The 25,023-nt window shown below is 44.8% G+C and overlaps 1 protein-coding gene across 3 annotated transcripts in view; it reads left to right on the forward strand.

Moving 5' to 3' along the window:
* The window catches only part of Terf2 (telomeric repeat binding factor 2), a 29,387-nt gene extending 7,270 nt beyond the window's left edge, over window positions 1–22,117 (forward strand). The window contains exons 1-7 of one of the 3 annotated variants that reach the window (XM_090357372.1): window positions 2,996–3,034; window positions 6,379–6,525; window positions 8,734–8,840; window positions 12,568–12,957; window positions 18,395–18,480; window positions 20,556–20,599; window positions 21,018–22,117. In XM_090357372.1, the coding sequence (XP_090213498.1) occupies window positions 3,011–3,034; window positions 6,379–6,525; window positions 8,734–8,840; window positions 12,568–12,957; window positions 18,395–18,480; window positions 20,556–20,599; window positions 21,018–21,176 (957 nt within the window). In that variant the 5' untranslated portion in view covers window positions 2,996–3,010 and the 3' untranslated portion in view covers window positions 21,177–22,117. Of the gene's footprint in view, window positions 1–2,995; window positions 3,035–6,378; window positions 7,409–8,733; window positions 8,841–12,567; window positions 12,958–18,394; window positions 18,481–20,555; window positions 20,600–21,017 lie in introns of those variants that run through there. The other 2 variants (XM_090357373.1, XM_090357371.1) reach the window with 2 other exon arrangements.
* The last annotated feature ends 2,906 nt before the right edge of the window (window positions 22,118–25,023 follow it).

Genomic DNA, 25,023 nt, shown 5'->3' on the forward strand with positions numbered 1-25,023 from the left:
TCAAAGACAAGCATTAAGAAACAGACCCTTGAATGGAGAGGGAGTCTAGTAATTGCAAGGTTTTAGGTTCAATCTCCAACACTGCAGGAAACAAAAAACCAACAAAAACAAAAACACAGAAAAGGTATGTGACTGAAGGCTGAGGCAAGAGAATCAAGAAGAAGGTTCAAGGAAGTCGAATTTGACTCCAAATTCTTTTACCCTTCCATGACTGCTTAGTGTACTGGGATGGAACCACTAGAGAATGGTACTTAATGGGTTCTCTTGCTGTTCCTCCTCTTGGTCTGTGGGTCTCCATACCTTATGATTATTCTCCTTTGTTGTTGTTTATTGTGGGGCTTGAACTCTGGGCCTGGGCACTGTCCCTGAGCTCTTCAGCTTAAGGCTTTTGCCCTACCCCTTGAGCCACAGGACTACTGCTTTTCTAGTGGTTAATTGGAGATAAGAGTCTCTCAGCCTTTAGTGCCTAGGCTGGCTTTGAATCTCAATCCCCAGATCTCAGCCTTCTGAGTAGGATTACAGGTGTGAACTACCCACCCTGGGCTCTTCTCCCCCCCCCCCCCCTCTCTCTCTCTCTCTCTCTCTCTCTCCCCTCCCCCCCCTCTCTCTCTCCCCTTTCCTCCCTCCCTCTCCCCCTCCTCCTCCTTTTTTTTTTTTTTTTTTTTTTTTTTTTTTGCCAGTCTGGGGATTGAGCTCTCTGTCCTTGGGCTTTCTCAAGGCTAGCACTCTGCCACTTTAGCCACAGCACCACTTCCAACTGTTTCTATGTATGTGGTACCAAGGAATTGAACCTGGGCTTTGTTTCATGCTAGGCAAGCACTCTACCACTAGGCCAAACTCCTGGCCTCCTCCCCCCCCCCCCCCCCCCCCCGTTTCTTTTTCTTTCTTTCCAAGGCCTTTTCCGGAGGTCTGTTTCTTTCTGTTTTTTTTTTTTTTTTCTCTTTTGTTTGTTTTTTTTTGTGGGTCATGGGGCTTGAACTCGGCCTGGATGCTGTCCCTGAGCTCTTCAGCTCAAGGCTACCACGCTACCCCCTGAGTCTGGGTGATGTCCTTGAGGTCTTCAACTAGAGGCTACCGCCCTACCCTTGAGCAGAGCCCCACTTCCCATTTTCTAGGGGTTAATTGGAGATAAGAGTTTCAGGTCCTTTTGTGCCCAGGCTGGCTTTGAACCTTGATCCTCAGATCAAGCCTCCTGAGTAGCTAGGATTACAGGAGTGAGCCACCATTCGACTTCCTTGAACCTTCTTGATTCTCTTGCCTCAGCCTTCAGTCACATACCTTTTCTGTGTTTTTGTTTTTGTTGGTTTTTTGTTTCCTGCAGTGTTGGAGATTGAACCTAAAACCTTGCAATTACTAGACTCCCTCTCCATTCAAGGGTCTGTTTCTTAATGCTTGTCTTTGAGAAAAGATTTAAGGTAGCTACTGGTACAAAACTCCCAGTGTCCTTCATTTTCTGTTGATACCACTATTTTCCTTCATGTGTTGGTCAATTTGTATATTTCTTTTTTTGTTGGTTGTGGGGCTTGAACTCTGGGCCTGGGATCTGTTCCTGAGTTCTTCAGCTCAAGGTTAGTGCTCCACCACTTGAGCTGCAGTACTACTTCCGGTTTTCTAGTGGTTAATTGGAGATAAGAGTCTCAGGGACTTTTGTGCCCAGGCTTGCTTTGAATTGTGATCCTCAGATCTTGGCCTCCAGAGTAGCTAGGATTATAGGCAAGAGCCACTGGTGCCTAGCTATTTCTTTTTTAAAATTAGTTTGCATTAGTTATACAGGGGGGTTTCATCATTGCCTTTCCATATTTTGAATGTATTCTAATCGGTCTTGTCTCTCCTTTTGTTTCTTTTTAATTTTCACAGTATTTAAAAATCTTTTTTTTTTTGTCGATTGTGGGGCTTGAACTCTGGGCATGGGTGCTGTCTCTGAGCTCTTCAGCTCAAGTCTTCCACCCTACCTCTTGAGCCACAGCGCCACTTCTTGTTTTCTGATGGTTAATTAGAGGTAAGAGTCTCACAGACTTTAGTGCCCAGGCTGGCTTTGAACCGAAATCCTCAGATCTCAGCCTCCTGAGTAGCTAGGATTACAGGTGTGAGCCACCACGTCTGGCTTTTTTAAAGCTAAGTGCTGGTAACTCATGCCTATAATCTAGCTATACAGGAGGCTGAGATCTGAGGAGGGAAAATACTTTTTTTTCCCTTTTAAATTTTCAATCAATGTTATTTTACCACCAAATGTATTCTCCTGAGATGGCTTTATAGAAAGCATCTTTTCTCTGGTTGATGGGACCCCTTCATCTGCCTAGAATTTCCTTCTTTGTAGTTCCTGCTTGTGTGTGAACTCCATTTGTTAGTCTCAGTAATTTCTTGTATATTTTGAAGTTGCCAGCTGGTGTTTACTGGTATAAGAGGCTTGTTTATTTTTTTCCACTCTCCTGCAGAATTGGTCTCAGACTTTTCCTGAATAGAACTAGTGCAGAACTCTAGTCAGCAAATCATTTGTTTTAGTTTACTTTCCTTCACAGTGTATCCCCACCCTCTGCTTTTAAAGTTCTTAAATTAAAAAAAAGGTGGGGGGGGACCAGTATGCTTTATGGACCTGAACGTTTGGATGTCTAGAAAGATTCCCATCCATTTTATCTTCAGTTTGGAAGGCTCTATTTATAATGGTTAAGTGGTCTGTAATACAGTGAATCAGATGTTACTTTCCGCCATTAACCAAAAAAATAACCAAAAAAATACATCGTAATATGAAGAAGCTACTCCCTTAGAAGATGAGACACCTCACAGAAGTAGTTTACAATGCTTGAGCAATAACTATTGGGTTTTAAGAAATTTGATATAATGTGAAAAGGTTCTTGGTTATGTAACTTTTGATTACTTTATTTTAATGTTTGATGTTCTCATATTTATCCTTATAAAAGTTTTAAAAAAGCTTTCCCCCCCTTTTGTAGGCAGTCATTATTTGTATCAAAAATAAAGAATTTGAAAAGGCGTCAAAAATTTTGAAAAACATATGTTCAAGGACCCCACAAATCAGGTAATTGCATGTGTTTTTGCTCATGTGGTTTCAATAATCTCATCCCTCTCTCTCCTGTCCCTCATACTGAGGTTGAATTCAAGACCTCACACTTGCTCATTGACTTTTGTACCATGCCTCCAGCCCTGTTTTTTCTGTTTGTTGTTGTTCTTGTTGGTTTTGGTTTCGGGGCTATCCCTGAACTTCTTTTGGTCAAGGCTAGCATTCTACCACTCGAACTACAATGCCACTTCCAGAGCAAGCACTCGTGTGCTTCCCCTTCTCCCCCTCCAGTCCTGAGCTTGACCTCTGGGCCTGAGCACTGTCCTTGGGCTTTCCCCACAGCTAGTGCTCTACCACCTGACCCACAGAACCACTTCTGGCTTTTTTTTCTGTGTATGTGGTACCAAGGAGGAATTGAACCCAGGCTTCGTGCCTGCTAGGCAAGCACTCTAACACTAGGCCATGCTCCTGGCCCTTTTCTTTCTTTCTCCAGTCCTGGGGCTTGAACTCAGTATCTAGGGACTGTCTCTGAGCTTCTTTTACTCAAGGCTAGCACTCTACCACTCGAGCTACAGAGCCACTTCCAGCCTTTTCTTTAGCAAACACTCTTCCACTAAGCCACATTCCCAGCCCTATTTCCAGCTTTTTCTGTGATTTTAATTGGACATAAGAGTCTGAAGAAGCCAGGCACGGTGGCTCATGCTCCTCAGGAGGCTGAAATCTGAGGATAGAAGTTAAAAGCCAGCTTGGGCACTAAACGCTAAGAGATTCTTATCTAGAAAACTGGAAGTGGTGCAGTAACCTGGAGGTGAAGAGCTCAGGGACAACGCTCAGTCCAAGAGTCCAAGCCCCCAGTAGCTGACCAAAAAAAGCGAGAGTCTGGAGGACTTTACTTCCCAGTATGTCTTCGAACCTTGATGTTCATCTCAGCCTCCTGAGTATCTAGGATTACAGGCATGAGCCATAAACATCTGTCCATCTTACTGTTTTTAGAATAATGTGAAGGGATTCTTTGTCAAAAATACTACCGAAATGTATAGGCAACATTCCAGCTGAGCGATAAAACTCATTAATAATCCAGAATCCTAGTGCTTAGAAGGCAGGAGGATCACAAGATTGTCTTAAAAAATGATAAATCTTGCTAGGCACAGGTAGTTGGTTCAAACCTGTATTTGTGGCTATTCAGTAGATATGAGTCAAAGCCAGCCCAAGCAAGAAAGTCGTTTGCTGAAGCCAGCCAGCAGCGAATGGGGGTTCCTAACTTAGGGGTAGGGACTTGGAAAAGAAGAAGACAAGAAAAAGATGGGGTCAGGAGGAGTACAGCCCAAGTCAGCAGCCCAAGAAGGCTAGAGCTTAAGACTGTAGCCTCATTTATTTCAAGTTCCACCCTTAAATACTTTCCTTAAAACCAGGAAACTGCCAGGGGTTTCATTTACATTCATACAAAACAGCAACCATGTCTCAAATAGAGAAGGGATTGACATAGCCCAAAGTCATCATGATAACAGTTACTTCCTTGTGTACTCAATTGTGCAGCTCCAAGGTCACTGACCCCATACTCACCACCAACAGGCTTTAAGACTCTTGTCTCCAATAAGTCACCAAAAAGCTGGAAGTGGAGCTGTGGTTTTAAGTGGTACACTACTAGCCTTGAGCAAAAGAAACTTAGGACTTGAGCCCAGCACCCAGGACCAGTACAAAATAAATAAATAAATATTTGAGTCTATGAGCTTAATTCTTTAATTTACTTACTGTTTGCTTGGGCTTGAATTCTTGGCAGGTACTGCCATTCCTTCAGTCCCTTTTTCTTTTTATAAGACATCTGTATAGCCTAGCCTCAAACTGTCAGTCCTCCTGCCTCAGTTTCCCAAGTGCTGGGACTAAGAGGCCTTGTCTTAAATGCTGTTTTTGGATAAGGTAATGCATGTAACACAATACAAATTTCAAAGGGCAGCAAAACAGTGATGATCTAGCATGGTTATGAAAGCCTCTACTCCCAGCTACTTGGGAAGCAGAGGGCTTGCAGTTGTAGGCCAGCCTAGGAGTAGAGAGGCTGGGAGATGGCATGTGCTTGTTACTCCAGCTACTCAGGAGGCACAGTGGCTGGGCATGGTGGTGGATACCTGTCATTGCAGCAGCCCAGGGACCTGAACAGAAAGTGAGGCCTGCCTCTAAAATAAGACAAAAAGGAGCTGGAGATGGGGTTCCATTGTTAGAAAGAGTGCCTGTCTAGCATACATGAGGTCCCAAATTCAATCCTCAGTAGCACCAAATTGAAAAAAGAAAAAATTATTTTGATTGCCTATCTTGTATCTCTTAGAAGCAATCACTGTTACTTCTTTCATCCTTTCAGGAGTGTGTGTGTGTATATATATATATATGTATATATGTATAATGCACAAATAAGTTGGTGTGTATGTAGACATATATATGTGTGTATATATATATATATATATATAACCATTTTGCCTATTTTACCATCCACATAAGCAGTAACATACTCTGCACATGATTTGAGCACTTTATAATTTGCTTTTACTTAATATTATATCTTAAAATTTTGTTGGTACCATATCATGTATGGGGCCTCTCTCTCTCTCTCTCTGTCTCTCTGTCTCTCTGTCTCTCTGTCTCTCTCTCTCTCTCTCTCCCTCTCCCTCTCCCTTTCCCTTTTTCTCCCTCTCACTCCCTCCATCCCCTCCGTTTTTCCCTCCCTCTCTCTTTCCCTCTTTTTCTCTGTGCCAGTCTTAGGGCTTAAACTCAGAACATGGGTGCTGTCCTTGAGATTTTTTTTGTTCAAAACTAATGCTCTGCCACTTCATCCACAGCTCCACTTGTGGAGTTTTTCACTGGTTACTTGAGATGAGTCCCCGGCTGGCTTCGTACCATGACTCCCAGCCTCCTGAGTAGCTAGGATTTCAGGTGTGGGCTGCTGGTACCATGTTGACCTTTTTTCTAAAGCTTCGTGGTTATCATCATGGCTGCAGGGTAATTGATCATTCCTCTGCATTGGGCTTTCCTTCTGATTGTGCTGATGATTTTTTTTTTTTTTTTGCCAGTCCTGGTCTTGAGCTCAGGGCCTGAGCACTGTCCTTGGACTTTCTCAAGGCTAGAGCTCTACCACTTGAGCCCAGCACCACTTCTGGCTTTTTTCTATGTATGTGGTACCAAGGAATCAAACCCAGGTCTTCATGCATGCTAGGCAAGCACTTTAACCACTAGGCCAAACTCCCAGCCCCATGTGCTGATGATTTTTACTGAGAGCACTGCAAAAGTTCTGTCTAACTCATGGACTTTTACTGTTTTGTTTTTTGGGGTTTTTTTCCCCTTTCTCACACTACAAATGTTGGTCCTTTGTGTAGAAACTGAGAAATGATCTTCTGAACATTATCAGAGAAAAGAACCTGGCCCACCCAGTCATCCAGAACTTTTCCTATGAGGCCTTCCAGCAAAAGATGCTGCGCTTCCTGGAGAGCCACCTGGACAACGCTGAGCCCTACCTCCTCACGGTACACCTTCCCACTCCTCCCCATGGCACTGCATGCCCTCGAGGAACACAAAGAAATAGAAAGTCACGAGCGGAAAGACAGATTGAATTGTGTTTTCCTTAAATGCCTCAAGTACCAAGGGGCAGGTACTGGCAGAGACAAATAAAACATACCTGTCCTCCCTTATATTCCCCCATCTGTTTTTTTTAACCACCTTTACATGTGGTCTATCAGTTGTCATGACTGAAACTCAAACATGCACATCCACATGTTCCCAAGTAGGTGAAATTTGAGCAGAATTAGGAAGACTGGTGTGGTAGATGTGGCATGATGGGATTGTTAATAGGAAAAGGCCTGACCCAGAGAAAGTTTGATTGGAAGGATGGTACAGTTAAAGGAGAGTGGATGAAGACAGAGGTGCAGGTCTATACTCCTAGCACTAGGGAGACTAAGGCAGGAATAATGCAAATTCAAAACTAGCCTGGCTCCATAGAGAATTCCTATCGGAAAAAAAGCAAAGGGCTAAACCAGGTACTGGTGGCTCATGCCTATAGTCCTAGCCACTCAGGAGGCTGAGATCTGAGGATGGCAGTTCAAAGCCAGCTGGGGCACTAAAGTCTGTGAGACTCTTATCTCCAATCAACAGAAAACCAGAAGTGGCACTGTGGTCCCTTGAGCTGAAGAGCTCAGGGACAGCGCCCAGGCCGAGTTCAAGCCCAGGTGTGACAAAAAAACAAACAAACAAAAAACCCTAAAGGGTTAAGGATATAGCTCAGTGATAGAGTTCTTGCCCAGCATACACAGGGCTCAAGGTTTGATACTCAATACCACCTCTACCAACAATTGCAAACAAAACCCAACCCAAGATTTTGAGGGTGCCAGTAGATCTGTTAGTCCTGGATTAGTGTAGTGTCTGTGATACATACTAGCAGTCATTTAGCAGATTTCAATTTTCTTATAAAAAGAGGTAGTTTAGCATATCTAGGGAGCTAAATGTCAGGATACTGGAACCTGACATAGGTGTGTTCCATTTCTCTGTATTCCAAGTAATTGGAAAATGATACTGCTCCTGGGTCTGTATGTGAGGCAGGGACTCTCAGTTCTTGAGACACCACATATTGTTATCTTTGATAGCTCACACCTGTAGTCCCAACTGCACAGGAAGCTGAGGCCTGAGAATCGGGGTGGGAGGGGTTGTTGTTGTTTTTAAAATTTTATTGTCAGGGTAATGTATAGAGGAGTTACAGTTGTAGTCATAAAGTAGTGAGTACATTATTTCTTGAACATTGTTACCCCTTCCCATGTTTTTCTCTCACTTTCCCTCTCCCTACCCCTGAGAATTCAGGTTTGTAGTCAGCTCAGGCAGACAAATTTGAGAAAGCTTTATCATTAACCAGCAAAAAGTAAAAAGAGGCCAAGCACTGGTGGCTCACACCTGTGATTCTAGCTACTCAGGAGGGTGAGATCTGAGAGTTCTGGTTCAGAGCCACCCCAGACAGGAAAGTCCATGAGACTCTTATCTCCAAACACCAGAAGTGTGGAGATGTGGCTCCAAGTGGCAGAGTGTTATCCTTGAGCAAAAGTTTAGGGAGAGTGCCTAGGCCCAGAGTTCAAGCCCCAGGACCTGCAAAAAAAAAAGAAAAAAGAAATTTGACTTTCATACATGGCCTTTAAAGTATACTTGGGAGCCAAAAATAATTGTGGTTGGTTGAGATTGGAAGGACAGAAGATATGTAGAGTAACATTGTAGAATTATTTGATATCTGAAGTATTTTTTAAAAGGCACTAAAGTAAGTTCTCTTTTAGTGAGGACAACTAAGGGAAGGGTTTTTTGTTATTGTTTTGTTTTTGTGCCATTCCTGGGACTTGAACTCAGGGCCTGGCACTATGCCTGAACTTCTTTGGCTCAAGATTATGGTTCTACCACTTGAACCACAGTGCCACTGCCAGCTTTTTCTGTGATTTAATTGGAGGCAAGATCACACAGACTTTCTTACCCAGGTTGGCTTTGCACAGACCTCAGATCTTAGCCTTATGAGTAGCTAGGATTTAATGCACCACAAACGTCCAACAGTATTCCTGTTTCTTAAGGCAAGAAAGACAAGTTTTGGATGACTTTCATTTGGTTGTAGCTGAATTTGTTTGTATATTCAGTATGTTTATAGTGAAAGAAGCAGAAAATAAGTGAAATTCTGTTTCATCTTCCTGATGACATTCATTCTTCTCCAGATGGCCAAAAAAGCTTTCAAATCTGAGTCCGCTGCCTCAAGTACAGTGAAAGTAGATAAGCAGCCAGCACCACAGCCTGTGGAAAAGCCCCTCAAAGAGTCTCCAAGGTGAGGAGATGCCCTCGGTGACTTTGGGGAGTACACTGCACAAGATTGGTTCCTCGAGGTGATTACTGGGCTAATGGGATTCGCCACTGGACAGTAGACAGTGGCAAAGATGATGTGTTCAGGATCCCCAAGAAGATCCTGGCAAGGTCTTCCTCAAAGGTAGTGTCTCCACTTTTCTCTCTGCTTTACTTAATGCCGTGTGCAATAAAATAGTGTTTGGATATATGAATAGGAATCCCAAGTGTAGCAGCTAAAGCCAGCAGTCTGTAGTTGAGATGCTTCTGAAGACCTGTATCTTAGTCCATTTTGCCTTACTCTAACAATTTCATAAAGAAAAGATGTTTATGTTTCACTTACAGTTGTGTAGATTTGATGGCCCATTTCCTAACAGAGACACTTGTCATATTGCAGGTGACAGTGAGAATGTTTCTCTGCCTGTGACTCCTAGTCTTTCTTCTTACAACACCACCAATGTTTAGTCATAGATGTTCAACCCTGGTGCCTTTATCTTTTACCCATCCCTTCCCAGAGCCCCATCTCTAAATTCTGCAATTAGGAGTTACCTTTCAGCAAATGGTAATGTAATAGACAAACGGGAATGTCTCTCGAGTTATATGTAAGCCAAAGCAGCCTGGCGGAAATACAAAGGAACAAAGTGGTCCTAGGAGGAGAGAGTAAAGGGTATAGGACTGAGGGTTGGAAGCATGGGTCATTTGGCAGAGCACTATACAGTAAGTGAAAGCCACAGGTACCAAGTTCTAATCCCAGTCTTGGACTTTAAAAAACAAGAGTACATACCTTAGAAGAGGTTTATAGGAATAGCCGGTGTGTGTGTGTGTGTGTGTTTTGAGTATATGAGAGATTTCCTAATTTTTAAATGTTGATAGTTCATTTAAAAAAAAAAAAAAGTGAGAGTGTGGTCTAGTGGGAGAGTGCTTGCTTAGCATACCTGAAACCCTGGGTTTGATTCCTTAGTACCACATACATAGAAAAAGCTCAGAGTGGTGCTGTGACTCAAGACGTAGACCTTAAGAAAGCCCAAGGACAGTGCCCAGGCTCTGAGTTCAAGCCCCAGGACTGGCCAAAAAAAAGAAAAGAAAATCGAACTTTACATGGGTTAGAGAGGAAAATACAGTCTGCCAGAGGGTTTATCTTGCAGGCCATCAATTCTGCTTTTTTTGTGCTATGGCTGGAGCTCAGGATCTGGGCACTGTCCCTGAGCTTTTTTGCTCAAGGCAAATGCCTTAATGCCTGAGATAACACTCCACTTCTAGCTTTTTGGTGATTATTTAGAGATGAGAGTCTCATGGATTTTCCTGCCCAACAAGTCAGATAGTAACATTTCCTTTTGTACAGGGTCTTCTGTTCCCTCAGACTCTCCCAGTACCTCCTTCCCTTCTCCACCCACAAATTGTATAGTTCACTTTCCTCAATGTCCAGAGAAGCCAGATATTACTTTTTTTTCCTTTTTAATTTGTGGCTTGGATTCTGGGCCTGATCACTGTCCCTGAGCTCTTCAGCTCAAGACTACTGCCCTACCCCTTGGGCCACAGTGCCACTTCCCATTTTTTACTGGCTAATTGGAGATAAGAGTCTCAGTATCTTTAGTGCCCGGGCTGGCTTTGACCCATGATCCTCAGATCTCAGTCTCCTGAGTAGCTAGGATTACAGATGTGAGCCACTGTGCCTGGGTAGATTTTACTTTTAAATACACTAGTTATCCCAAGTGCTTGATGAACATGGATGAAAATCATTCTCCTGTGCTAAGACTGTGTTACACATGGTTCCTTGGAGAAGTCTCAAGATCTGATTGTAAGTATTTCTTCAGCAGAGACCAGTCAGTGACTTCTCAGTGACGGTTGGACTGGGCAACTGGTGAGAAGGTTGGATTCGGTTATTTGGCTTGGTAGACTTGTGTTAGACACTCTTCAGGATGCTTACATGATGGAAAACATTGTTCTAGGCCTTATAGACAAAAAAGTTTTGGACAGCACACTGTCTTAAGAGACCTCTGGCCTTAGTTCTTTGCAGTTTTAACTCCATAATCCAGTTCACTTATTGTATTTATACTCATAAATGGAAGCTTTCAAAAAGTTATATGAAGCCTACATGTAACTGTCTCATTTCTGTGGTTTTTTTCATTTTGTGTGCACATATGCTGGTATGGACTGGGGCTTGAAGTCAAGGGCCAGGACACTCAACTTTAGCTTTTTCACTCAAAGCTAAAACTCTACAACTTGAACCACACCTCCACTTGGCTTTTTGTTGTTGTTGTTGGTTGTGGAACTTGACAAACTCTGGGCCTGGGTACTATCTTTGAGCTCTTCATCTCAAAGCTATTGCCTTACCCCTTGAGCCACTGCACCACTTCCCGTTTTCTGGTGATTAATTGGTGCTGAAGAGTCTCACGGATTTTCGTGCCTGGGCTGGCTCTGAACCATGATCATCAGATCTCAGCCTCCTGAGTAGCTAGGATTACAGGCATGAGTTACCTTTGCCCAGCTATTTTTTTTTTTTTTTTTAAATCTGGGCCTGGGCATAGTCCCTGAGCTCCTTGTTCTCAAGGCAAGCACTCTACCACTTGAGCCACAACACCATTTCTGGCTTTTTCAGAGTTGTTTTTATTGGAGATAAAACAGATTCCTCGGTGCCACATACTCAGAAAAAGCTAGAGCGCTATCCTTGAGAAAAAAGTGTCCAAGGATAGTACCCAGGCCCTGAGTTCAAGCCCCCAAGACTGGCTTAAAAAAAAAAAAGTCTCATGGATTTTTCTGCCCAGGCTGGCTTTGAATTGTGATCCTCATTATCTCCCTCCTGAGTAGCCAGGATTACAGATATGAATCATCATGGCCACAATTTGTGTGTGTGTGTGTGTGTGTGTGTGTGTGTGTGTGTGTGTGTGTGTGTGTGGTATTGGGTTCTGAACTTAGTGCCTTGTGTTTGCAAGCAGGTGCTCTACTGTCTGACCACAACTCTAGCCTTTTATGCTTTAGTTATTTTTCAGATGAAGAAACTTATTGCTTGCAGCTTAAAATCATTGAAGGGCAATCTTAGGTGGGAATCAGCATTCAGTATCATAAGAATTTGTTTTTTGGTTTTTCGCTTAAAAATTTTTTTGGCGGGGGGGTGGGCCAGGAGCATAGCCTAGTGGTAAAATGCTTGTCTAGCATGCACGAAGCCCTGAGTTTGATTCCTTGGTACCACTTACACAGAAAAAGCCCAAAGTGGTGGTGTGGCTCAAGTGGCAGAGCGCTAGCCTTGAGCAAAATGTGTCCAAGCACAGTGCCCAGGCCCTGAGTTGAAGCTCTAGGACTGCCACACACACACAAAAATTAGTTAAAAAGGTGAGGGAGTTTTTTTCATATCAGCATGACTACCAAGTGACATCACATGCCAGATGACAAAACAAACCTAAGACAGAGCCAAACCTTAATTCTCCTATCTACACATTCTGTTTACTTGTGGTTGCCGGCATGTCCACCATACCTGGCTTGTGGGTTGAGATGAAATCTCCCTAGCTTTTTGCCCTAGCTGGCCTTAAACCATTTCTTTTCTATTTTTGCCTCCCAAGTAGCTGGGATTACACACGTGAGTCACTGCACTGGCCTGTGTGTTTGTGTTGTAACGAAGAGTCTTCTTTCTCACTTTAAGCCTCCTACTTAGAAGCAGTTCCCATTAGGACGGGTGTTGGCGGTGGTGAACTGACTGTGTGTTTGCTGTATTTTAGGCAGCTGCAGAGCACTCCAGCCGCTATTGGGATCCGGATTCTCAAGGCGGCTTTCAAGGCTCTGTCCAGTGCCCAGGATTCAGAGGCAGCTTTCTCAAAACTGGACCAGAAGGATCTGGTATTTCCTCATCAAGCGTCCCCATCCGCAGTAGCTCTCAAAAACAAGAGACCTAGAAAAGATGAAAACGAAAGCTCAGCTCCTGAGGGGGAGGGCAGTTCAGACCCACAGCCCAAGAACAAGCGCATGACAATAAGCAGATTGATTTTGGAAGAGGACAGCCAGTGTGCTGAGCCCAGCACAACCCTCAACTCCTCCCAGGAGTCCATTCCAGCCTCACCGCCTAAGCCCCCAGCTCTCAGTCACACACCGTCTGGAGAGAAGAATCCCAAGTACGAAGACCTCTGTAACAGTTGGGGGGCTGGTTGGCGGTCCTGGTTGGGCCTGGGATTACTTTCATACATGAAGTAACTTTGAACTAAGTTACTCATCACCAAGGCTTAATCAACTGTCTAGAATGTGACTTGTGAGCGGGGAGTAACAGACAACGTAGCCTCCCTGCCAGTTCCAAAGCCCTGCACATAGGCTGCCCAACACTGCCCTAGGGCATGAGTGAGGGTGGAAGGGTTCCCAGCCTCCTCCCCATTGCTGCTACCATTCTTAGCAAGTTTCAGTTCCAAGAAAGCGGTTTGCATCGGGCTACATTACACCCTGATCTGTTCTAAAAGACTGAATCCTTACAGTTTTGCACCTTCTATGAGCATTTGAGACGCTGAAAGATTGAGTAGATACCTGCTAACCTGCACGTTCTGCTAGGTACTGTGTGGCAGTGATTAGAGTACTTTCATTTTAGTCCTATCTTGACTCCCAGCCTAGCTTTTAAGTCTTGCTGCCCATTGTGCCCTGTGGTGGTCCATCCTCCAGGCAAAGTGGTATGCTTGCTCTCTTGGACACGCTGCCTGTTTTCTCCTGCTGAGCTTCTACTTCTCATTCCCTGCAGTGGACTGTCATCCCTCCATCATTGCTTGTCACAGTCCCATTCGTCTTCCAGGGGAAGAGAAGCTGCTAAGTACTTCCTGAAGCTAAGCACCTTCATGTGTTAACTGAGTCTCAGTCCTCACCCTGTGAGGCCAGCAGGCTTAGAAAAGTTACTAGCTTTCCTGAAGTCAGCTGAAAGTGGCAAAGATGGGCTTTAGGCTGTTTAAGCCAGGTTGGTCTGCCTCTTTTCTGTTTCTTTCTCCCCCCCCCCCCCCCCCCCAGTCCTCGGGATTGAGCACTGTCCTTGGGCTTTCAATTCCACGAGGAATTGAACCCAGGTCTTTGTGCATGCTAAGCAAGCACTCTACCACTAAGCCAAACTCCCGACCCTTCTGTTTTTTTTGTGAAAGTACTAGTGCTTGAACTCAAGGCCTTGTGCTTTCACTTGGCTTTTTCAGCTCAAGGCGGGTAATCTACCACTTGAGCCCCATCTCCACTTGCAGCTCTTTGGTGGTTCACTGGACATGAGAGTCTCATGGACTTTTGTGCTTAGGCTGGCTTAAACCCTGATCCCCACATCTCGTCTTCCTAGGTAGCCAGGGTTATAGGCATGGGCCAACAACAACCTGGTCTGGGTTGGTCTTGATACATGGCCTAGGTGCCGTGACCTCTGTCTTGCCTCTTAAAAGCACCTCCTCCATGAATTCTTCACTGTCACCCCACTGTAAATGCTCTACCTCACTGACCTTCCGCCATTGTCATCTTCCGCACTGCCCCCTGTGGTAGTTCGTCAGGGACTCCTGCTGTGGCCTTGTGCTGGGTGCCCTAAGGTTTGAGACACTGACTGTACCATATGTGTACCACCACTTGCACTGGAAAGTGAGACACTAGATCTTTAAGTCGGCATAGGTGATTGCAGCTCTGCGCTGTCCTCATTTGACACAAGCCATTTGTCCTCACATAAGTCCTGTGTGTGGAGCTCCCACAAGCAGGAGAACATGCTTTTTGTTAGCAGTATTTGTAGGGATGGTGGACGTGCCCACCTTCATGTATGGCATGACAAAAGCATAAAGTATACTGGGACTCTTAGGTCTGGCAAACTGGTCTTGGCTCCATATTTACTAAGGCCTGATTTTTTAAACAAAGGTGTTTTTTCTTCAGTTTGATTTTTTTTGTGCTAGTACTAGGACTTGAACTCAGGACCCAGGCTCTGTCCTTGAGCTTTATTTTTGGTTATGAGGCTTAAACTCAGAACCTGGCCTGGCCTTGAGCTTTTCTGCTCAAGGCTAGTGCTCTACCACCTTGAGCTACAGCTCCACTTCTGGTTTTTCTCTTGGTCAGTTGGAGATGAGTCTCAACCTTTCCTGCCTGGGCAGGCTTTCAGCTGCAATCCTCACATCTCGGCCTCCTGAGTAGCTAGGATGATAGGTATGAGCCACCAACACCAGATTCCCTGAACTTTTGTGCTCAAGGCTAGCACTCTAGTAATTGAGTCACAGCATTTGGTGCTTAATTGAAGATGAATGTCCTGCAGGCTTTCCTATCTAGGCCTAGCTTTGAACCGTGATCTTCAGATCTCAGCCTGTTCAGTAGGTAGTGTTATAAGCATGAGCCTCTGGTTCCTGGCTGTAAATAGAACACAGCCACATCCATCCATTGCAGATTTCTAACACGTGCTTTCAGTGCCATGTTCATGAGTTGAGTAGCCACAACAATACAGTAAGGCTTGCAAAACTGAAAATGCTGTCGAGTCTTTACAGGAAAGTGGTCTGGTGGCCTTTGCTATAAAGGAACTAGGGGTGCCCCTGGCACTTAAGGGGAGCTGTCAAAGCAAACTGCAGAGGAGCATACGAGCTAGCTTTGAAGGCTGAGTAGGAAGTCACAGGCCAATTGGGGGTAATGGGCTCTGGCAAGTGGGAACTATGTGGTCAGCCTGGAGTGCTGCAAAATATCTGTGTACTAAGCCCTGTATTGCAAAGGCCCATGGGGCACCACTGAGGAAAGGTAGGGAGCTGGAGATAGGTGCAGGTGAGCAGAGAACCTGTTGTACTGGAAGTTTGTATGAGGTATCCCTTTGGGAGGGGAAGGAAAGGTCTCCTAGATCATCACCTGGAGGAGCAGGCCCTAAGTCCTAGTTTTCTCCCCTTCTTCCCCCCCCCAGGCAGCACTTGGCACACAGCAACTTCTTACTAGGTGCTTGCTAACCAAGTAAAAGGTCTTGCATTTTATTTTTCTTGTATTTTAAAGGACAACATGCAAACCACCTGTAAAGCCAGCAGAGGAGTAGCACTAGTTAATGTGGACCAAATGAGTTCTCTGTCCTGTATTCTGGATTTTTTCCTTAACACTTTAAAATGTAAAAACCATTCTCAGTCAAAACCTCAAATATCAGCCATAGACTAATTGTTGGCCTCTGTTAGGATGGTGTTCAGTGAGTCCTAATTCCAGGAAGCACAGGACTCTGGAAGGGCTGTCTTCCAAGAAGGAGGCCTCTGACCTCGGCTCCTTCCCCAGGAGGGCAGTGAGCAGCAGCAGGAAAAGCAGAGCTCAAATAATTTTATGGCAGCCTTGAATTAGGGGAGTTCTTAAACAGTGACCCATCTACATCTTACTTGCCAACAGTAATTGGCACTGTGATTCCTTCGAAGGAATGCCTCGTGCAAGTGTTCGTCACTTTTGTCTTAAGCAAATCATCCTCAACTTTCTGGAGGCTCACTGAAAAGCCCACACTTGTAATCCTAGCTACTCAAGAAGTGAAGTTCTAAGAACTATAGTTCAAAGCCAGCCAGTCAGGAAAGTATGAGACTTACCCTTCAAATAAGCACCAAAAATGCCAAAAGTGGAGATTGGCCCAAGTAGTAGAGAACTAGTCTTGAACACAAAAGTTTAGTGACAGTGCCCAAGCCCTGAGTTCAAGAGCTCACCCACTGGTATAGATAATGTCTTAGAAAACTTGGGGAATTCAAGGAATTTGTTTCAAGCCTATATACTTACTAACCTAATTGCTTTCAGTACTCACATGCTAAATACCCTGACAGCAAGAAATACTGTTTATTATAGAGAAGGAGATAGAACTTTGTCTCTGTTTTTGTCACCTTCTTTTTAATCTTTTTGTCGGTATTAGGATTTGAACTCATGGCCTTGTGGCTGTTAGGCACTCTACTGCGGAGGCCCACCTGTTTTTGTCAGCTTTGACAGGTCATTGTGATACATTTAAATTCTTCAAGACTTAATACACATAAATTCTAGAAGTCAGATTTGTTCTGTGACCTATCCCTAAGGCAGTTCCTTACTAATCAGGTAACTACATTTAAGATTGGCTAGAAGAAACAGAATGTGAATGGACTTCATTTAGTTTTGGATTTCAGGTATTTGTCAACTGCGGGGGGAGGGATTTTCTGGAGAATCAGGACCCAAGTTGTTTGCTTTTTTTCGGGGGTGGGGTGGTGGGAGCAGTAGGAGAGCAGTCCTAGGGCTTCAACTTGGGGCCTGAGCACTGTCCTTGGGCTTTCTCAAGGCTAGAGCTCTACCACAGCCACCACTTCCAGCTTTTTCCATGTATGTGGTACCAAAGAATTGAGCCCAGGACTTTGTGCATGCCAGGCAAGCACTCTACCCACTGGACCAAACTTTTTTTGTTTTGTTTTGTCAGTTGTGGGACTTGAACTCTGGGAGTTCTTTGCATTTTAAGTTTACGGGAAAGAAAGATTTTTGTTTCAGTATTCTGATCTTTGGTATTGTTCTTTTATGTAGGGGTATGTGTGTGTGTGCACGCGCATGCGCACGCGCGCACACAGGTATGTACATGCCCATGCTCGGGCTACAACTCAGAGCCTCTTAGCCTTTTTTGCTCAGGACTGATGCTTTACTGCTTGAGCCAAACCTCTACATCCAGTTTTTGTTGTTGTTGTTGTTTTTGTAGGTTGTGGGGCTTGAACTCTGCCTGGGCGCTGTCCCTGAGCTCTTTAGCTCAACGCTACCACCCTACCCTTAAGACAAGCCTCTCTTCCCTTTTCTAGAGTTTAATTGAAGATAAGAATCTCAGGTCCTTTGTCTTCCAGCTTTTTGCTGGCTAATTGGACATAATAGCCTCAAGTTTTGGGGCTGGGAGCATGGCCTAGTGGTATCGTGCTTGCCTAGCATGCACAAAGCCTTGGGTTCCATTCCCCGGAACCACATACACAGAAAAAGCCAGAACTGGCACTGTGGCTCAAGTGGCAGAGTGCTATCCTTGAACAAAAAGTGACTAAGGACAGTGCCCAGGCCCTGAGTTCAAGCCCAAGAACTGGCAAAAAAAAAAAAAAAAATCTCAAGTTTTATTTGACCACAATTCTGAAATCTCAGCTCCCTGAGTAGCTGGAATTACAAATTTGAGCCACCAATGCCCAACCCTTTATATAGCTTTGATAATCCCATTATAGTGTAGGTTAGCACATCTCCAGCTCATGTTCGGGTATGTGATGTGTGCTAGGTGTTTACAGTCGACAAGTGATACGGCTCCTGCGTTTAAGGAGTTCATGTGTAGTGGCATACTCTAGTGACCACAGCAAAATCTGCGTGGTGGGACAGAGGCTTTGGTGTCAGGAATTAGAGGAGGTTATCTTTGAGGGGGATGTCTTTGAAAGGAGTTCACTAAGCAGAGGACTTCCAGGTGGAAAGAGAAAGGATATAGCCAAAGCAGGAAACTGCAGAGCTTGCATTGAAGGAACATGCCCCTGTCGCCTGGGGAGTGTTCATGTGGCATTCCCTAGCCAGCCCAGGAAGGGTGGGTGATTTGGGAGTTGCGTGTGTTGAACCTTGAATAAGTAATTAGCTGAGGGCAGAAATTGGAAATGTTTTGGTCACCCTCAGAGTATCCAGAGGCAAGTGGAACAGCCCTAATGGGGTTGAAGAAAGGGAGAGCTGGACAGAAGAGGAGGATCTGTTCGCAGTGAAAGGTAAGCGGCAGGTTCTGCTGGGCCTCTTGATACTTAGGAAGCATGTGTGGCTTCTCTTGTCCCCATGCCTGCCTTCTAAGTAAAGAATGAGATTGTGGCTTCGTGTTGAGTCCTGTGGAATCAGCTGCCTGTCCTGTCTTCCGTTTGCATTCACGTGTGTGCACTTGTGTGTGTACTGGGCTTGTCCTTTAGCTTTTTCCGCTCAACACTGTCGCTCTACCACTTGAGCCACAGCTCCACTTCTGGCATTTTGGTGGTTAATTGGACATAAGAGTATCACAGACTTTATTGCCCAGGCCAGCTTCAAACCATGATCTTCAGATCTCAGCCTCCTGAGTTGCTAGGATTACAGAAATGAGCCTTCGGTGCCTCAGTGCCCTTTTTCCTTTTGAACACAAATATGAAAGTACTACTCCATGTTAAATTCCTGGAGTTTCATTTGTTTTTAATAAATGCTAACTACTCAGGCGGATGAGATCTAAGGATTAAAGTTCAAAGCCATCCCTGGCACCAAAGTCCATGAGACTCTTAACTCTAGTTAGCTGCCGTAAGGCTGAAAGCAGAACTTAGTTGAAGTTGTAGAGCACTAACCTTGAGCACAAAAGGTCAGGATATTATCCAGGCCTTGAATTCAGACCCTGGGTCTCGGACATGCTAGGCAAGGATAGTTATTGAGTTATTCCCCCAGCCTGAGTAAAGCTTCAGTAGTTTCTAAATAAAGACGTTTTATTCCCATGATAAGAAACTACTGGAAGTGGCGCTGTGGCTCAAGTGGTAAAGTGCTAGTCTTCAGTGGAAGAGCTCAGGGACAGTGCCTATGCCCAGAGTTCAAGCCCTGCAACTGGCTAAAACAAGAAACAGTGCTGCGGGGTGGCTCACACCTGTAATCCTAGCTACTCGGGAATCTGAAATCTGAGGATCACTGTTCAAAGCCAGCCCAAGCACTTTTAGTCTGTGAGACTCTTATCGACAATTAACCACTAGAAAACTGGGAGTGGCACTGTGGCTCAAGGGGTAGGGTGGTAGCCTTGAGCTAAAGAGCTCAGGGACAGGTCCAGGCCCCAAAATTCAAACCCCACACTAACAACAACAAAAGCCTTGCGCATTTGTGTGCCATTGCCTCCTTAGTCTTTTAATTGGCTATAGTTGCTTGGAATGTCATGTGTTTTCTATTTGTACACCCTCTAGCTACACACACACATGCATATATGGTGTACATACAAAAAGTTGTCTTTTTTTTTTTTTTTTGTAAATTGTGGAGCTTGAACTTAGTGCCTGAACACACACTATTCCTGAGCTCTTCCCCCCCCCCCCAACCTGCCCCAGTCCTGGGGCTTGAACTCAGGGCCTGGCCACTGCCCTTGGGCTTTTCTCAAAGCTAGGGCTCTACTACTTGAGCCACAGCACCACTTCCAGCTTTTTCTAGGTATGTGGTACCGAGGAATCAAATTTGGGTCTTTGTCCATGCTAGGTAGGCAGTCTACCACCAGGCCAAACTCCCAGCCCTGAGCTCTTTTCACTTTGAACTATGATCTTCAGACCTCAGCCTTATGACTAGCTAGGATTATAGGCACAAGCCATTGACACCTGGCTCTTTATTTCTTCTTGTACCCAGAACCACACATGTTAGGCAAGTTCCTTACCAGTAAGCTATACCTCAGTCTTGTATTGTTTTAAATACCACGAATTTCTTGATAATATCATTAAAATAATGGTTTCATAAAAATACTGAACTCCATCTTTAACCAACATTTATTGAAAGCCTGTTTGCAAAGCACTTGCTTTGTACAGATTCCATGAGCTGAATGACTGGTGTATATAATCAGGACAGAATGAATTATCCTTTATTGATGTCCTTTTTCTCCTCAAGTATGCAAAATTTGTTTTGTTTTTGCAATGCTGAGGATCTTACCTAAGGCCTTTGTATGTGCTAGGCATTCTCTCTGCCCTCTGTGTGTGTTTGTGAAATTGGAATCAGGTCTTCCCTTGGAGAGTCATCTCTGTTTCTTGTGTGTGTGTTTTGTTTTGTGGAGAAAGGTGAGCTCTAAAATGAATCTACTCTTAATGTTTTCCAGTAGCACCTGATGAAGACAGTATAACCAGTATAACAAGGAAGCAGGTAACCTAAACCTCTTTCACGCTGCAAGTTTTATAGGAAGAACAGAGGTAAAGGAAGTCTCTCTTCTCATAGGCAAAGACTATCCATCGCCTGATAAAAATCTCTTGAGAGAATTCAAACTAAGCTCAAATAATAGTTTTTCCATAGAAGAAAAATCTAGGAGGACAGCACCTGACATTTTCTGGAGCATGGACAACATTTGCACATTTGGAGATTGGAACACAGAAGTGACTTAGTTGAAAAGGACATGGCAGGACATTGAACATGACTAAATGTCCAGGTCCAGTGTTCGCGTACTGTCTACGCCAGCCTGCTCTTTGGGTTCTGATTCTTCTAGAATGTTTGCGTTGTCCTCATCACTGTATTGGAGAAGATGTGAGTAGAGGTGGTTTTGACAAGTCTTGGTTTTCTTTTGCAGAAGTGGACAGTAGAAGAAAGTGAGTGGATCAAGGCTGGAGTACAGAAGTATGGAGAAGGAAACTGGGCTGTCATTTCTAAAAATTACCCCTTTGTTAACCGAACAGCTGTGATGATTAAGGATCGCTGGAGGACCATGAAAAAACTTGGCATGAACTGAAACAGGCATTGATTTCCACGGGATTCACAGGAGTGTGGTTCTAACGATAGTCCCTGGTACTCTGCTGTTTGTTTCAGAAGCTGAGTTGGAATGAGAATTTGGGGACAGCCCCCTTCCAATGTGAGGTGACCTCTGTCCAACTCACCACTCTTGGAGATCATGGAGCAGAGGCAAACATACCCCATGTCCTTGGCAGAGATATCAGGCACACAGCTTGTACCATGCCAGAGTATCACTATTTCCCTTTAGTGGTTTGCTTACATTTGAAATCCCCACTAATTTGCAGAGCCTTCTCTTAGGAAAAGATGGAATCCAAGAGGAGCCACATAGGATGCCAAGACCTGTAAAAACCAGCAGTGTGAATCTCATGATCTGGAATGAACTTGTTCTTCATGGAGTTTTGGCCTTGTAACATAGACATGAAGGAATTCTGTCTGTGGCAAGCCAGGTTGATGACAGACCAGTCCTCATGGCATCAGATTCCTTTTAAAAACTTTAGCCACTTGTAACACCAACCCTAGACCTGACTGCCTTGGCCTTTGCTCTAAATATGTGCTGTGCTGAGCTACGTGGGCAGGTTTATCCTCCACTTGTGGTTGAGCCAGTGTGTTTTTTGTTTTTTGGATTTTTTTTTTTAATGGTGATTGTAGATAAGCTTAGTTTCCGTACCTCCCATTTCCTTTCTCAGTTCCTTTCTTTATGCTGGACTTTAAAAGCTTAAAAACAAAAAAGAAAAAAGTCCTGGCTGAATATAAATGCGTAATTCTTTGTGAAATGGTTGCTTTTGCCCAACTTCCTAATTGTGCTGTTAGTGTCCCGTACTGGAACTCAACATTCCCTTCTCCTTTTGTACTGTGTCGTGCTTGCTGTCAGATATCCCAGAAGACTGTCTTTTTAGCGGAAAATTTGAGTAAAGTGTTTTCTGTAATCTTTTTTAAAAATGAGAGCTAATTATTGTCAATACTTGTAGCATTCTTCATTAAAGTCTTGCTTCTCTCCAATAGAAGTAGCTAATTACTTACAGTACAGCTTCTGCTCTTGGATGGAGCAGGAATTATTGAACAAACTTGCCTCAACTCTGGTAAGAAACTGGTTTGAGCCAGGTGCTGGTGGCTCACCTATAATCCCTGCTGAGATAGGAGAATCAAGTTTCAAAGCCAGCCCAGGAAGACTATCTGGGGGACTCTTTTTTTCTTTTTTTCAAGGCTAGAGCTCTACCACTTGAGCCTCAGCACCATTTCCAGCTTTTTTTCTATGTATGTGGTACCAAGGAATCAAACCTGGGTATTCGTGGATGGCCTGCTTTGTCTCTGAGTAACTGGATGGCCAGAGGTACCTGTGTCCTAGCTGAAGGAGCAGGCCAGAGCCACCAAAACCCACGTGCTGGAATTCCATCTGGCTTCCTCGGCCTCTAGGAAATCTTTTCTCTACTTGGCTGTGACATTTGGTTATTGTGATGAATTCTGGTACAGTTTCAGATGCGAATGAACTAATGAATTTTGGCTTTTGTTGTTGTTGTTGCTTAAGAGTAAGACAGACCAAGAATTGGCTGGGAGTTGGGCCTAGTGGTAGAATGCTTGCCTAGCATGCAGGAAGACCCAGGTTCGATTCTTCAGTAACACATAGAAAAAGCCAGAAATGGTGCTGAGACTCAAGTTGTGCTCTAGCCTTGAGAAAGCCCAAGGACAGTGCACAGGCCCTGAGTTGAAGCCCCAGGACTGGCAAAAAGAAATAGGCTAAGAGTACAGCTGAGTGGTGGAGTGTTTGCCTGCCTAGCCTGCACAAGGCCCTGGGTTCAATTCCTCGGTACCATATAACAGAAAAAGCTGGAAGTGGTGCTCAAGTGGTAGAGCACTAGCCTTGGGAAAGCTCAAGGACAGTGCCCAGGTTCTGAGTTCAAGCCCCAGGGCTAGTTGTTGACAGCATGAGCTCCCTGTGCCCGGCTGTGGGGCTGTTGATTCTCCACACAGCACCTCCCTCAGTGCAGCTGTGGAATGAGAGAAGAGAGAATATTAGTTTCTTAGCTAGGTACCTGCCATGACATCAGTGGGTGTTGATATCAAGAGAAGGGGGGGGAAAAAAAGACAGTAATAGGGGATTTTTGTTTTGTGCATGTGCTGGGACTTGAACTCAGGGCCTCCTGCTCTCACTTAGCATTTTTTTCTCGCGACTAGTCATCTACCCTTGAACCATAACCCCACTTAAGCACTTATTAGTAGTTGGTTTGGGATAAGTCTCATGACCTTTTGTGCCCTGCTAGCTTTTTTTTTTTTTTTTTTTTTTTTTGCCAGTCCTAGGGCTTGAACTCAGGGCCTGAGCACTGTCCTTGGGCTTTCTCAAGGCTACAACTCAACCACTTGAACCACAGCACCACTTCCTGCTTTTTCTATGTACGTGGTACCAAGGAATCCAATGCAGGTCTTCTGTGCATGCTAGGCAAGCACTCTACCAGTAGGCCAAACTGCTGGCCCGTGCCCTGCTAGCTTTTTGAAGCATCATCTTGAGTAGCTAGGATTACAGACATGAGCCACCAGTGCCTAGCTGGCCAACAGTACCTTCAAGTAGATTGGCTTTTGTTTTATTTTAGCACCACTTCAACTAAGCCACATTCCCAGCCTCAAGGAGGTTAACTATACCATGGGCCTGGAGTGTGGCCTTGTGGTAGTGATTTCCTAGCATACAGTCAGGCCTGGGTTCTATTCCTTAGTACCACAAACAGAAAAAGCTTAAGGTGATGTGGCTCAAGTGGAAGAGCGCTAGACTTGGGCAAAGAGTGTCCAAGGACAGTGCCCAGGCCCTAAGTTGAAGCCCCAGGACTGGCAAAAAAAACCCAGTCAGGTAAAAGCTGGCAGAAGGAGGACTCTTCCTTAAAACCACTAGATGTGGTACTCCTCTAATGCTCAGGAGGGGGTAGGCAGATCATGGTCTTGAGACCAGCCCTGGAGAAAACAGGACACTGCAAAGCAAAAGGACTGGGGGACATGGCTCAAATGGTCGAACAAGTCCAAGGCCTTGAGTTTACCCACCTTTTCTCTTGCTGGGCTTTGCTGTAAGCTGTTGTTTGGGCATGTTGCCAGGGGGTGCTCACCTGTTTTATTGGTACAGTAGATCTTGTTGCATTTCCTCAGCTAACTTTTACCACTATGTAAGTGAACTCAACAGATTAATCCCCATGAAACAAGAACCACGCCCCCCCCTCCAAGAAAAAAAGGCAGCTCAAAGAATGTATTAAAAAAATTCCCCTTCCCAGGCTGGGAATGTGGCTCAGTGGTAGAGTGCTTGCCTAGCATGCATGAAGCCCTGGGTTCGATTCCTCAATGCCATATAAACAGAAAGAGCTGGAAGTTTTGCTGTGGCTCAAGTGGTAGGCTCTAGCCTTGAGCAAAAGCAGCTCAGGGACAGTGCCCAGGCCCTGGCCCTGAGTTCAAGCCCCACGACTGGCAAAAAAAAAAAGTTCCTCTTCAATCAGTGTGCTCTCTCTCTCTCTTTGTCTGACTGTCATGGGGCTTGAACTCAGTGCTGCCCTTGAGCTTTGGTGCTCAAGGTGAGTGAGTACTCTTCCACATTGAGGCACAGCCCCACTTCCAGTTTTCTGGTGGTTCATTGGAGGTAAGAGTCTTGTGGACTTGTACCGCCCCAGCTGACTTCGAACCCTGAGCTTTAAATCTCAGCCTCCTGAGGACCTAGAATAATAGGCATGAGGCACTCTCCACTGCTCTTAGACCATCTCTTCCATCCAGCCCTGAAAGTGGCCCGCATGTGACTGTGGAGTTAATGATTAGCCCCACACTTGTCTGAGTGACTTGGTCTGGCAGCTGTGGGCGCACCTGCAGAAGCCTCTACAAGG

This window comes from Megascapheus bottae, chromosome 24, assembly GCF_031878675.1.
Source record: "Megascapheus bottae isolate mThoBot1 chromosome 24, mThoBot2.hap1, whole genome shotgun sequence".
Lineage (NCBI taxonomy): Eukaryota > Metazoa > Chordata > Mammalia > Rodentia > Geomyidae > Megascapheus > Megascapheus bottae.